The sequence below is a fragment of the Pantherophis guttatus genome, chromosome 4, assembly GCF_059756535.1.
Source record: "Pantherophis guttatus breed Tessera chromosome 4, ASM5975653v1, whole genome shotgun sequence".
Lineage (NCBI taxonomy): Eukaryota > Metazoa > Chordata > Lepidosauria > Squamata > Colubridae > Pantherophis > Pantherophis guttatus.
Window position 1 is genome coordinate 21,351,627 of NC_142066.1, and position 15,163 is coordinate 21,366,789.

The following is a 15,163-nucleotide window of genomic DNA, read 5'->3' on the forward strand; positions in this document are numbered from 1 at the left end:
TAAGCATAGTACATAAAATTATCTGCTACAACGTCCTACCTGTCAATGACTACTTCAGCTTCAACCGCAACAACACAGAAGCACACAATAGATACAAGCTTAAGGTAAACCGCTCCAAACTCGATTGCAGAAAATACAACTTCAGCAACAGAGTGGTCAATGCCTCGAATGCACTACCTGACTCTGTTTTTTCCCTCAAACCCCCAAAACTTTAACCTTAGACTGTCTACCATTGACCTCACCCCATTCCTAAGAGGTCTCTAAGGGATGTGCATAAGCACACCAATTTGCCTACTGTCCCTGTCCTAATGTCCCCTTTTATGCATATCTATTTCATGTATTCATAACTATGTTTATACTAATATCTGTTATCTAACACCTGCTTGACAAAATAAATAAATAAAAATAAAATAAATGCTTAATGAAAAGAAGGACTAGGGGAGACATGATAGCAGTGTTCCAATATCTCAGGGGCTGCCACAAAGAAGAGGGAGTCAAGCTATTCTCCAAAGCACTTGAGGGTAGATCAAGAAGCAATGGGTGGAAACTAATCAAGGAGAGAAGCAACCTAGAACTAAGGAGAATTTTCCTGACAGTTAGAACAATGAATCAGTAGAACAACTTGCCTCCAGAAGTTGTGAATGCTCCAATACTGGACATTTTTTAAGAAGTTGTTGGATAACCATTTGTCTGAAATGGTGTAGGGTTTCTTGCCTAAGCAGGAGATTGGACTAAGAGACCTCCAAGGTCCCTTCCAACTCTGTTATTCTAATGTTAAGGGTTTAAAAAAAACAAACGGGGAAAAAAACAGGCAGCTTGAGTTCATGAAATCCAGAAGCCAAAAAGGGCAAGAAAGAAGGCAACATCAGTGCATGTGAGGACTCACAGTTACAACACACACACACACACACACACACACAATCAACCCCAGTAGCTGACTGTGTCTACAATAATTCAGCATTTTAAAAAAACCTACCATCTCTTACCCAACTTTTCTGAAAGTTGCAATCACTTCCTTTTTGAGTTAGTGGAAGGTGCTATGACCAAAAAAAGAGATTGAGCAAAGGAAGGAGGGAAAAAAAAAAAAACCTCCCCAAAGGACAAGACAAAAAGAGAGAGAGGCTGGTCTCAAGACAGAAGTGAGAGCTTGAAAGAAGAGCTGAGAAAGAAAACTGAAGGGTAAGTATGCTATTCTCATCTCAGTATAAAGAAGTTGTGTGACTAGCTAGATTGTGCACCAAGTTTCTGATTGGGAGGTGAAGAAGGAACCCCAGAAGGAGAAGGCTGCTTAGCCAAGCTTAGTTGAAGAGGAATTTGTTGGAAGCTGTGTGGGATGACAAGGAATGATGCTCTTCGGGTGGAGCATCGGGCTATGAATAAATCATGGTAGTGTTTACACAGCCTAGCCTTCTTTCCAGTTGCCCAGAAAGGTCTGTGATTTCTCTAATTTGACCTCATGACAACTTTATGAAATAATAGAATAGAATAGAATTCTTTATTGGCCAAGTGTGATTGGACACACAAGGAATTTGTCTTTGGTGTATATACTCTCAGTGTAGATAAAAAGAAAGATTCATTTGTCAAGAATCATAAGGTACTTAATAATAGGGTACAAATAAGCAATCAAATCATACTAGGAAACAATCAATATAAGTCATAAGGATACAAGCAACAAAATTACAGTCGTGCAGTCCTAAGTGGGAGGAGATGGGTGATAGGAACAATGGGAAGATTAATAGTAATAGTCATGCAGACTTAGTGAATAGTTTGACAGCGATGAAGGAATTATTTGTTTAGTAGAGTGATGGCGTTCGGGGAAAAAACTGTTCTTGTGTCTAGTTGTTCTGGTGTGCAGTGTTCTGTAGCATCATTTTGAGGGTCGGAGTTGAAACAATTTATGTCCCGAATGCGAGGGGTCTGTAAATATCTTCACAGCCCTCTTTTTTACTCATGCAGTATACAGGTCCTCAATGGAAGGCAGGTTGGTAGTAATTGTTTTTTTCTGCAGTTCTAATTATCCTCTGAAGTTTGTGTCTGTCTTGTTGGGTTGCAGAAGCAAGCCAGACAGTTACAGAGGTGCAGATGACAGACTCAATCATTCCTCTGTAGAACTGGATCAGAAGCTGCTGATTAGTTTCCATCCATTGTTTCTTGTCTTGCCTTTGGGCAGTTTGAGCTTCTTGAGTTGGCACAGAAAGAACATTCTTTGTTGTATTTTTTTGATGATTTTTTTTTTTGATGATGTGATTTATTTTGATAAATATCTCCATGGCAATAGTGAAAGCTCATGTGAATTACATAGTGAGGAAAACTTTGATCCGTTTTATTCACTGCAATTTTTCACTACTTCCACATTTCCACGGCCAAGTTCCTAGACCTGAGATTTTTGAGGGAAAAAATGGACAGATTCAGATTGATTTGACCTCACGGCTTCATAGTGCGCTCAGCCGGTGACTTCATCTATGTATTTGGGATTTATTGTTGTTATGATGATGATAATGTTTGATAGATAAAAGAGTATGTTTGTTAGACCTCCAATGTAGAAAGGTTGAGATACAACATTTGTTAGAGGTTGAAGAGCCTCGATAGTACAGTGGTTTAGTGCACCCTGTTATTAACACAGCTGCCTGCAATTTCTGCTGGTTCGAATCTCTCCAAGGCTCAAGGTTGACTCAGCCTTCCATCCTTTCTAAGGTAGGTGAAATAAGGACCCAGTTTGTGGGGGCAATAAGCTGACTTTGTATAAAATATACAAAAGAATGAAGGCTATTGCTTAACGCATTGTAAGCCGCGCTGAGTCTCCGGAGAAGGGCGGCATATAAATCAAATTAAAAAAAAAAAAAGAATGTAAAGAGATTTTTTTCTCTCTCTCTTTCTTTTCCTGGGGTGATCTCTGTCTTTGAGAAGCTGTTAGTTAGAAAGCTTCTTCGAAATTGCTGGAAAATGGGGTGCTTTCTTTGCCTACAGTAATAATGTCAGAATAAGGCAGTTTGCAAAACTGATATTTCTACTCTCCCACAGAAAATATTTTTGGCTTTTTTTGTGGGGATAATCTGTTTAATCTGCATACATGGTCATGAGAGAGAAATTGGTCTCCAAATGTCAATTGCTGATTTTAGATAAGGAGTCTGCTGATTTTACAGACCATAATCTTAGAAGAGATATTTTCCTTTCACAGATCAGCCAAAATTTTAATCTTGTCCTCCTAACATTCTTGACTCTAACTGGCATCGATTCTGTTCCACAGATTGAGACACAAAGTACAGAATTTGCCATTGTTAAGCAACAGAGATTGTTATTTTTTTTACTGTATTGTAATCTATTCCTTCTCTTCATTCTAAGCTTCCATTTTACAATCTGTCTTTTGCTTATTATTATTATTATTATTATTATTATTATTATTATTATTATTAACTTTATTCATTAAACATGAAACTCAGTCAACCGAACATTCAAAAATACATCACAAATACCATTGATTGGTGCTAATGGTTGATATGGGTTGCTGCCAGCGTCCTAGGTATCAATCAAATACCTTCTTAAGATATATGATGTTCCAAGTAGCACAGTTTTTTGCAGTTCTGCTGGTGTTATTGCAGGAAGCTGCAATTTGTTGATGTATTTTATAAAATTCTTGGACATGGTACCAAATGCCCCGATGACAATGGGTATCACTGTTACATGTTTCATCCATAGTGTAGTTTCGATGGCCAGGTCATGATATTTCATGATTTTTTCCAGTTCTTTTTCTTTGACTCTGACATCTCCTAGTACTGCGATGTCAATAAATTGTATGTTTCGGTTTTCGACAACTGTGATATCTGGCGTGTTGTGTTCCAAATGACGATCCATCTGTATTCGAAAGTCCCACAAGATCTTTACCTTCTCATTTTCTATAACTTTTCATCATCATCATCATCATCATCATCATCATCATCATCATCATCATCATTAAAAAAAGCAGGCTCTGCAAGCTCTGATCTTAAGCAGGGAAAAAGTAGGGAGATGTAACATGATGTACAAGTGGTCCTCGACTTATGACCACAATTGAGGCCAAAATTTCTGTTGACAAGTGAAACATTTGTTAAGTGAGCTTTGCCCCATTTTACACCCTTTCTTGCCACCGTTGGTCAGTGATTCCCTGCAATTGTTAGGGTTAGTACCACGGTTGTTAAGTGAATCTGGCTTCCCGATTGACTTTGCTGGTCAGAAAGTCGCAAAAGCGGATCACGTGTCCCCAAGACACTGCAACCATCATAAACAAGAGCCAGTTGCCAAGAATCTGGATTTTGACCACAGGGATGCTACAAAGATTGTTTAAGTGTGAAAAATGGTCATAAGTCACTTTTTTTCAATGCTGTTGTAACATTGTCACTAAATGAACTGTTGGAAGTCGACCTGTATACTACTAAATCACACAACACATTTTCTTGGCTTGTTGTTATTACATTCTAACATCATTTTTTTCCTGCATGACGGTCATTGACTGAAAGGATTGGACGCACATTGGTTCTAATCATCCTCTGTTTTTGATTAATGCCTTCAGAGCAGGGGTGAAATCCAGCAGGTTCTGACAGGTTCTGGAGAACCGGTAGTGGACATTTTGAGTAGTTTGGAGAACTGGCAAATGCCACCCCTGGCTGGCCCCAGAGTGGGGTGGGAATGAAGATTTTGCAATATCCTTCCCCCAGGAGTGGGGAGGGAATGGGGATTTTGCAGTATCCTTCTCCTGGAGTGGGGTGGGAATGGGGATTTTGCAGTATCCTTCCCCTGGAGTGGGGTGGGAATGGGGATTTTGCAGTTTCCTTCCCCTGCCATGCCCACCAAGCCACACACGCCCATCAAGCCACGCCCACAGAACCGGTAGTAAAAAAAAATTGAATTCTACCACTGCTTCAGAGGCAGGCAGGCAGGCAGGCAGGAAAAGGAAAGGAAAGGAAGGGGAGGGAAGGGGAGGGGAGGGAAGGGGAGAGGAGAGGAGAGGAGAGGAGAGGAGGGAAGGGAAGGGAAGGGAAGGGAGGAGGGAGGGAGGGAGCGAGGGAGGGAGAGAGAGGGAGAGTGGGAAGAAGGAAAGGAGAAAAGAAAGAAAGAAAGAAGGAAAGAAGGAAAAGCCAGTCAGTGTAAGCTTAGCAATGCTCTTCATTTTCTTTTCTTTAAATAAAAGATGACAGAGTTTAAGGAACTTAAGAACACCAAATGCTTCCCTGTCTATCTAAAACCTTGCACATTCAGTTCTAGGTTTGTGTAACACGTTGTTGTTTGCAATACTTCTGCAGTAACTATGTTTCAGACAACCGTCAGATACAATTAAATCCTTGATTTATAGCCACTTGGGACCAGAGTCTGCTTCAGCCTCCTGGTGTGGGGCTTTGGGCGAAGGCTGGAGGAAAGGGCCGCTGGTGGTGAAGAGCCAGAGGGCCTTGTTCCAGGGAGACTGCATCATGGCCTGGAACTGACCATCTCATCCTGCTGAGCCTCCAGGCACTGGTACCTGGCCTTGCACTCCTGCAGGTCTTCCCTCTGCTTGGAGAGCCTATGCTCGTAGTCCTCAGTGAGGTGCTTCTGCTGAGCCTCCTTCTTGGCCAGATACAATTTGAACTGAGCCAGCTGTTTTGCCAACTCTTTCTCATGGTGGCTCCAACAACTGCTCCATGTTGGGGCCCTAAGGAGTCTGGGTGGGCAGGCAAGGAGTGGTTGGAAGGGGAGGGGTGGGTAGAGGCTGGCGAGGCACTCCTCGACACGAGTGACATCGAGTTGGCCATGCCCACCAAGTCACATGATCACCTAGCCATGCTCACCTAGCCGGTCATCAGCCAGATCATATTAGCCGTCTGCGGGATTTAAAATTATGAATTTAGTGATCCCTGAGGTCCGAAAGGTTGGTGACCCCTGACCCAACTCACAAACTTACTTACTTACTTGGTCAACTGCAGTGATGAAAACATCTCTGTGGATGTTATTTCAAAAGGACAGGCCTACCAGATGGGATGACAGAAGGAAACTTAGTGTTCTGTCACTGGTTTCTGGTCCTTCAGAATATTGTTTACCCTTTGTTTTTTTCTTGGGCAAGTGAACAGTAGAGCTTTTCTTGGTGTTCTTGGAGCCTTACAGACGTTTTTGTGGAGAAAAGTTATGCTGAAGGTTGGCGCTATGCTACCATTCGAAGTTCACCTGATTAAAATAAGCTAAGCTATTGTTTCTCCTCCTCAGCAACTTTAAGACGAATGGACTTCAACTCCCACAATTCCTCAGCCAGCATAATCTAAGCAAATAAGCATAGGAGTACCAAAGTTTCTGGCAGGTGGACCAATGAAGGTTACTCTCACATGAGCTATGGTTATGAGGACTTTGGACTCCATTGGTTGCCAACAAAGAGGCACAATTTTTGGTATCCTTTCACTGATAATAAGTAGTTGTCCAGATATACGCAGATGAGTTGTTCCTTATCACTGGGTTATGTAACTGGAGAACAATATGTTCCATCAACATGAAACCGCAATAAGGTGCAAACCAAAAATTATTCATGCCCTTAAAAAATGCAGTTCCTGTTATTCTAACCTTGACTGAAAGGAAAAGATGCATAATCTTTTTTTCTGGAAATCAAACAAAACCATAACATTTCCTGTGGGTTAGACAGCATCACCATCAGATGGATTCGTAACTGGCTGACCAACTACACTCAACATATAGTTCTCAATGGAACTGCATCTACATGGAAGGAAGTATGCAGTGGGGTACCCAAAGACTCTGTTTTAGGCCCAGTACTCTTCAACATCTTCATCAATGACTTGGAAGTGGGGATAGATTGGGAACATCAAATTTGCGGATGACACCAAGCTAGCAGGAATAGCCAACACTTCAGAAGATAGGCTTAAGATACAGAAGGATCTTGACAGACTTGAACATTGGGGGCTATCTAACAAAATGAAATTCAATGGTGAAAAGAGTAAGGTTCTACATTTAGGCAAGAAAAACAAAATGCATAGATACAGTATATGTGGTACCTTGCTCAATAATAGTAACAGTGAGAGGGATCTTGGAGCCCAGTGGACAACCATTTAAACAGGAATGTAGCAGCTGCCAAAAAAGCCAGCACAGTTCTAGGCTGCATAAGCAGAGGGAATGAATCAAGATCGTGTGAAGTGTTAACATCACTTTATAATGCCTTGGTAAGGCCATAGTTGGAATACTGCATTCAGTTTTGATCGCCACAATGTAAAAAAGATGTTGAGACTCTAGGAAGAGTGCAGAGAAGAGCAACAAAAATGAGTAGGGGCCTGGAAGCTAGGCTAAAATATATGAAGAATGGTTGCTGAAACTGGGTATGTCTAGTTTAATGAAAAGAAGGATTGGAGGAGACATGATAGCAGTGTTCCAATATCTTAGGGCTGCCACAAAGAAGAGAGAGTCAAACTATTCTCCAAAGCACCTAACGGCAGGACAAGAAGCAATGGGTGGAAACTAATCAAGGAGAGAAGCAATTTAGAACTAAGGAGAAATTTCCTGACAGTTAGAACAATTAATCAGTGGAACAACTTGTCTCCAGAAGTTGTGAATGCTCCAATACTGGAAGTTTTTAAGAAGATGTTGGATAACCATTTCTCTAAAGGGGTGTAGGGTTTCCTGCCTAACCCATCTCCTCGTACTTATGACTGTATGACTATAAGTTGTTGCTGCATCCTTATGATTTATATTGATTGTTTCCTAGCCTTGTTTCCGGTCAGCTAAACAATGCCGGCTGGCGGGCCCCCAGGGGAGGGCCTTCTCTGTGGCTGCCCCAGCTCTCTGGAACCAGTTACCTCCTGAACTCCGGACCATCCCCACCATATTGGCTTTCCGAAAACCGATGAAGACCTGGCTTTTCTTGCAGGCCTGGGGCCGTTGATCTCGCTCTTGTGATCTAGCGAGATCCAGCCATGAATGACGTGAATGAGTTTTTAATGTTTTAATGTTTTTAATTTTTAAATGTTTTTTTATAATGATTTTTTTAAATGTATTGTGAGCCGCCCTGAGTCTTCGGAGAGGGGCGGCATTTATATATATATATATATATACACATATACATACATACATACATACATATATATATAAATTAAATTAAATTAAATTAAATTAAATTAGTATGATTTGATTGCTTATTTGTACCCTATGACTATCATTAAGTGTTGTACCTTATGATTCTTGACCAATGTATCTTGTCTTTTTATGTACACTGAGAACATATGCACCAAAGACAAATTCCTTGTGTGTCCAATCACACTTGGCTAATTAAAGAATTCTATTCTATTCTATTCTATTCTATTCTATTCTATTCTATTCTATTCTATTCTATTCTATTCTATTCTATTCTATTCTATTCTATAAAACCTCCAAGGACTCTTCCACCTCTGTTATTCTATTTTCCTTCTACTTGGATTTACCTGCTTCATGTAAGAAAGGGAATGAGAGAAAGAGAGAGAGAGAGAGAGAGAGAGAGAGAGAGAAAGGAAAGAGGGAGAGATGGAGGAAGCAGAGAAAGAAAGAAGAAAGAAAGAAAGAAAGAAAGAAAGAAAGAAAGAAAGAAAGAGAAAAAAAAAGTCACCCTAAGCAGCAATTTCATATCCAAAGTCTATTTCCCATTATTTCCACATCATTAAATTGTTGCCCCACAATTTGTGTAACAAGTGCAAAGGAAATTGCTCCACCAGCATAGGAGAACTAGAAGTTTGTGCACATTTAGCTCACAGCAATGTTGGGTACTACTGTTTTATCTTTTAAACTCTACACTTCAACTTGGGTGGGAAGCGGACCCAAGGTAGGGAGAATCTTCTGATAGGGTGTGACGGAAACAAAGAACAAAAACAGGTTGCGATAGCATACAAATAGATCAAAACCAGCTAAATTAGAAGTGCTGAGGAAATTGTGTGCCCATGCGCAGAAGAGGCATATGCATGCATAGCATGTGCAGGTTCCCGCATGCTCCCGTTCCCAAACCAGTAGTGAAGGTAAGTGGATTTCACCGCTGATGGTAACCCTTAGCACAGGAGTTGGTCCCCAGCATCTGATAAACCTATAAAACCTATCAAGAAGACTCACAACAATTATGTTACTCATTGCAAACTATCAGATCTGAACCGCAAATACCCGGACAGCCATTAGATCCTGGGAAAGTTAAATTATTGTGTCTCTCTTTCTTCACCAAGTATTGGTCATCCAGATTTTTTTCAGGTTTGGTAGGCCTGTCCTAGGAGCCTCCCTATACTTGGAGTTGGCCCTGACTTTTCACTCTTACACAAGCCATCCTTGAAGTTTTTTTGGGGGGGGAATCATAGAAGCTCTACCACATTTCAAACAAAAAATTAATGTTGGTGGACAATGAAACAGAGCACTATAATTGGGCACAAGAAGGAACCTTAATTTCAGGGGTGGGATGGTTTTGTTTATTTTCCCAGTTCTTCCTCTAGTTAAGTTTTGACACGTTGCATTAGGCCAGCTGGCAATACTCCCAACGCAGGCCTCTTCTGAATGTTCTTGGATGGGAAGCCCAAAAATTATCATCGTAGGGGACTGATTTACAGTCTGTTGTTAACAAGCTAAGAACTATGAGGCTCTTAAGATGGAAGAAAAGAGCAGCATCTAGGATTCTAATCAGGGGTGGGCTTCAAAAATGTAAGCCCACCCCTGGTTCTCTGCCTGGTTGCTGAGTGGGCATGGCTATGGTGGGTGTGGCCTAGTCGGCCTGCACCATGGCAGGAGGGGTGTTTTTGCCTCCGGGGTCCGGAGGCTTTCTTTGACCTCCGGGAGGGCAAAGCAGCCTCCCCAGGCTCCAGAGGCCCTCCGTTTCCGGCCTTCCCAAACTTCTGGTAAGCCCATTTTTCACCCTCCCCAAGCCTCTGTGCATGCCCTGCACTCACCTGCATCCAAAAAGATGAGAATCCTCCCATGGGGATTCCTGGGAGAGGTGGGTTGGGAGGGGCCATCCAGGAATAGGATTTGGGGGTTCTCCGAACTGCACAGAATCTTAGTTAGACGTTCTCCCGAAGCCCTGCAAATCCTCAGCATCCCATTCCTGATTCTAACAATGTTTTCTGCTTCTCTTCTCTTTTTTCACAGTGCCTACTCCACCTTCTGACCTCTTAACGGGACCATGGCTAGTTGTATTGAAAACCAGAACAGTACATCTAACAAGCCTCTGTCAGGTGCGTCGATAGGCATAGGGGTGCTGTCGCTTGCCTTCATCTTGGGATTCCCTGGCAACGCCTTTGTAGTGTGGACGGCCATCTGCTGGGTTCGCAAGCGGACGGTCACCTGTCTCCTCATCCTTCATTTAGCCATCGCTGATCTGGCAGTGCTCCTCACAGCCCCTCTCTTCCTGCGATTCCTCAGTGCCAAGAAATGGGAAATGGGTCAGGCCGTCTGCCAAATCTGCTACTACATCTGTGGGGTCAGCATGTATGCCAGCGTTTACCTCATTGCTCTCATGAGCCTTGACCGCTGCCTGGCTGTTTCCAAACCTTTCGTCTCGCAGAAAATCCGTACCAGGCGCACCATCCGGCTTTTGGTGTTCGTGATTTGGGTGATGAGTCTTTTCTTAGCGACGCCTGCTCTCCTCTACCGGAAAGTGGTTGATCGTAACAGCACAGAGTACTGCATACTGTGCCACCAAGAAGACAAGGAGTTGGTCTTCCATAACCTCTTTGAAACCATCACCGGGTTCCTGCTGCCTTTTGCCATTGTCGTCTACAGCTACGGAATGATTAGCCAACGACTCAAGGAGACCCGTTTCCGTCAGAAACGCCGAACCAGCCGACTCATTAGCCTCATTGTGATCGCCTTTGCTTTTTTCTGGCTTCCTTACCATATCGTCAACCTTTTAGATGTGATTGGTCTGTGGAGCGGCTCGCCGAAGGTTAAAAAAGCAGGGAGTATGGCTAGGCCCATTTTGGTGGCTCTTGCCTTCTTCAGCAGCAGTATCAACCCCATCCTTTACACTTTCAGTGGAGGCTCCTTAATCCGGTCATCTGGTATCGGTTTCATGGCCAAACTCTTCGAAGGAACAGCCTCGGAGATGTCGAGCGTAAAACACGGGACCGCCCGGGACCGAGATGTCAAGACAGAACCCTCAAATAATGGGAAACTCGAGTTGTTAACTATGTCTACTAACCCTACAGATAGTAGCTCAGCTCAAGAAGCTGGAAAAAGCTCCAAGCTGCTCCCATCAACTTGAAGCTACAGACAAGGGTGGACATTCAGAATTTTGTTATCAGGTTGTTTTTTTAAAAGATCTTCTGAACTGCTGTAGAAATGTTGTCTCTTACTTATCTCCATATCTTCTTCTTTTATATGAGGTAGACAGTTTCATTTCTTACTCATTTCATTCTGCAACACAGCTTGCATTTGTTGGCAAGGAATTTCAGGGACTAAAAATGTTTAAAAAAAAAAAAAACAACCCTGTCATCATATTATAATATTATGTTTAGAAAGGATTCCCAAGGATTGTTGCAAGAAGGGTGGAAACCTCTCTGAACATGTGAAAAGGTGGATCGAGGACTTTGTGTTCATTAAGTGCTAACTTTTAGAGACTATAAAACTTGCATACAGTCTGTCTCCACCCTAAATCTATATCTAAAATCAAAGCAGGCTTTGTCCAATTTCACTTTTAGACAAACACAAACTCTTGTTTCCTCTTTTTTCCCACTTTCAAATCAATTGACACAACTTTTGTGGAACACTTCCCTCCTTGTTTTTATCCATTAGTTTGCAATTGTCTTGAGAGAAGAAAAAATGTGCTTAATGGTTTGTTTAACAATTGATATTCCTTTTTTGAGATCTTCCCTCTTTTCATCTTCTATTTAATTATTTTTGTTAATATTTTTGTTAGTATTATTGAAGTGTTTTGTTGTCCTGAATCTTATTATTTCATTTTCTCTCCTCTCTTATCTATCTATCTATCTATCTATCTATCTATCTATCTATCTATCTATCTATCATCTATCTATCTATCCAGCTATCCAGCTATCTAGCTTTCATCCATCATCTATCTGTCTCCAGAGAAAAAGGGGTCATAAAGAACTTAAGTCCTGATATCTGAAAAAAAATCATTGCTGTATCCCTCTAAGTGGCCAATAGGAGAAATTAATGCTCAAACATGTTGAACTGTATTTCGTATCTACATTACAATAAAAAGACATTTATTATATATAATTAGCACCTGACTATAGAATTACATGCAAGGGCAAGTGTTTGAAATAAGGGATGGAAGTTGGAGCATCATACATTTGAAATTTGGATGGCATTTACTGTGCAACACTGCAGCAGGATCTTATGGTGGACTTTCACATACAAACTTTTTGTTTGCTTGTTGGGACAATGATTAAAAGAAGGTTTGCTTAAGGGTAATTGAAAGTTTTGAAGCGGAAAGGCAGGAGACCAAAACATTGCAGAACAGATAAAATTGGGCCACTAGATCAACCTTCCTTCCATGTCCTAAATTACAGGTAGTCCTCAATTTACAACAACAATTGGGACCAGAATTTCAGTACCATTGTAATTTGGTTGCTAAATGAATGGTTGTAAGTTGAGGATTGCCTGTCCTGTCTTCAGGGAGGGGGTGTAGGGATTGCTGTCTCTTAAACAGCCCTAAAACATGATGCAATTTACCAGCTTAGTCTGCCATATTGTTCTTTGCTTGGCAGCAAGCTTTGGGACAGCTCCAACTCTTTGAATCAAAATAATCAGCCTATTTAGTCCTTCAAGGAGGCCAGTGATGCTTCTGGGATTAGATAGTATTTTGATTTCACAAAAAGGTATTTCAGAATTCCAAGAGATACTGAAACACAACTCTTGAAAGCAGCCGTGTCTTTCCCGGGGATCTTGTGACAGCTACATTTGACAAGACACGGCTGCATTCAAGAGCTGCAGTTAGAGACAATCTTTCCCTTCCTGTGCACTGGAAAACATACTTTTCAAATTACAGGTAGTCCTTGACTTACAGCAGTTCATTTTGTGACCGTTCAACTTTCCAATGGAAACTGAAAAAAGGGACTTACGGCCGTTTTTCACACTTACAACCATTGCAGATCCCCTTGGTCATGTGACCAAAATTCAGATGCTTGACAACAGATTCATATTTATGATGGTTGAAATAACCAGGGATCATATGATCCCCTTTTAAGACCCTCTGACCAGCAAAGTCAATGAGGAAGCCAGATTCACTTAACTTCGTTGTTGTTGTTAGTTGCAAAGTCATGTCCAACCCATTGCGACCCCATGGACAATGTTCCTCCAGGTCTTCCTGTCCTCTACCGTCCCCCGGAGTCCATTTAAGCTCACGCCTACTGCTTCAGTGACTCCATCCAGCCACCTCATTCTCTGTCGTCCCTTTCTTCTTTTGCCCTCAATTGTTCCCAGCATTAGACTCTTCTCCAGTGAGTCCTTCCTTCTCATTAGGTGGCCAAAGTACTTGAGTTTCATCTTCAGGATCTTGCCTTCTAAAGAGCAGTCAGGGTTGATCTCCTCTAGGATTGACCGGTTTGATCGTCTTGCAGTCCAAGAGACTCGCAGGAGTCTTCTCCAGCCCCAGAGTTCAAAGTTCATTTAACTACCGTATTCCTAACCTAACAACTGCAGTGACTCACTTAACTGTGGCAAGAAAGATCATAAAATGGAGTAAAATTCACTTAAGAACGGTTTTGCTTAGCAACAGAAATTTCGGGCTCACTATAAGTTGAGGAGCACCTGTATTTTCAAACCCTACACACCCCTCATGTTTGCATGCAGCACGTTGCAATTTTATCAAAGCTCAGAAATATTCCTTTTCCTCTCTAAATTAATACAGGACCTTGGGAAATTTGACATCTGTTTCTGCACTATCTGCAGACTCTGAAAAGTGTGTGTGTGGGGGGGGGGGAGGAAATATTTTTTATCAACTCCCAGATTTTTATGTGAGTCATGCACATTCCTAGAAATTCTTCCCATTAACTCCATCAGCAGGTGAGTAATGCTGTTGTGGGAATCTGAAGAGATTCTCAGAAGGAATGTTTGAAGCCTGACACAGCAGAATTAATTTTCTGATAAGATGCAAGCAAAGATTCTGTCATGGCTGCATCTCACCTATCCAAACGTTGTGAATTGACAGCCTGACATTAGCGCGTGGGGTGTGGGGAGAGAAAGATTGGAATGTAAAGAAGAGGGGGATGGAAACCCACTTGAGCCCTGGGGGAAGCCAGCCAAGGTCAACTAAGGATATGCAGAGCTGGGGACCATGGAACTGAGCACCTGTTTCCTAAACAATATGCAAGAACCTGATTGGACATTTGCAGATAACTGGGGGGTGGGGGGGAATAACCGTGGGAAGGAGGGAAGAGAAAGAGAGGGAACTTTCCTTTGTGTTGTTTGCACAGGAAAACCTCAGATTCAGTTTGCGCTACTTCTGTAATACTTCAGTTTCAGAACTTCAGAAGTATATTCAGAAGTATATTCTTGGCCAAACAAATGGCCAGGTGTCTGTCTTTGCTAGATGACTGAGTGGAAAGGTTGACAGTTTCATGCAAAGGCTGTGTACACCTGGGGAGCTCATCCTTCACGGGTATATTGAATGCAGAGCAGTTTTTCAGGAATCGAAATGCAATGGCTCACGTGGTTTTGTGCAGAGCTCAGCACACAGGTGTCATCTCTCTAGTGGGAGCTGCAATGGGTTGCCAATTTGCTTCTCGATGCGATTCAAGGTGCTGATTGTCATCTGTAAAGCCCTTCATGGCTTGCGACTAAGTTATCTGGTCACATCCACCTGAACCACTAGAGCAGGGAGGCAAGGAATGTTGCGGGTCCTGTCCCCTAAGGAAGTACATCTGGTGGGACCCAGAAGGGCCTTCTCCATGGTGGCTCCTTCTCTTTGGAATCTCATCTCTTCAGAAATTAGACTGTCCCCCACTTTGATACTCTTTCATAAAGCCCCAAAGACTTGGTTTCACCAGTGGACCTGGGCAGGGGTGGGCGTCAAAAATTTTAGCGAGGGGTTCTCTCCCAGTTGCTGGGTGGGTGGGTGTGGCCATGGTGGGTGTGGCCTAGTCAACCTCCTGCACCATGATGGGGGGAATTTTTGCCCTCCTTGGGCTCCGGAGGCTTTCCTTGAGCCTCTAGGAGGGGGAAATGTCCTTCCTAAGCCCTGGAGGCCCTCTGGAGG

At 42.3% G+C, this 15,163-nt stretch overlaps 1 protein-coding gene across 2 annotated transcripts; it reads left to right on the top strand.

Moving 5' to 3' along the window:
- Nucleotides 1-1,058: 1,058 nt before the first annotated feature.
- Nucleotides 1,059-12,183, top strand: LOC117662170 (leukotriene B4 receptor 1). Of its 2 annotated transcripts, none has more exons than XM_034411462.3 (2): nucleotides 1,059-1,179; nucleotides 10,093-12,183. In XM_034411462.3, the coding sequence occupies exon 2, from the start codon at nucleotides 10,127-10,129 to the stop codon at nucleotides 11,204-11,206; it is 1,080 nt and encodes a 359-aa protein (XP_034267353.1). In that variant the 5' UTR covers nucleotides 1,059-1,179; nucleotides 10,093-10,126; the 3' UTR covers nucleotides 11,207-12,183. The 2 variants fall into 2 exon arrangements, with proteins under 2 accessions (XP_034267353.1, XP_060546994.1); XM_060691011.2 differs by lacking the exon at nucleotides 1,059-1,179 and adding an exon at nucleotides 2,326-2,694.
- Nucleotides 12,184-15,163: the final 2,980 nt, after the last annotated feature.

Bases quoted from the DNA above. Each gene is read 5' to 3' on its own strand.
- LOC117662170 (XM_034411462.3), top strand. From the start codon at position 10,127: ATGGCTAGTTGTATTGAAAACCAGAACAGTACATCTAACAAGCCTCTG.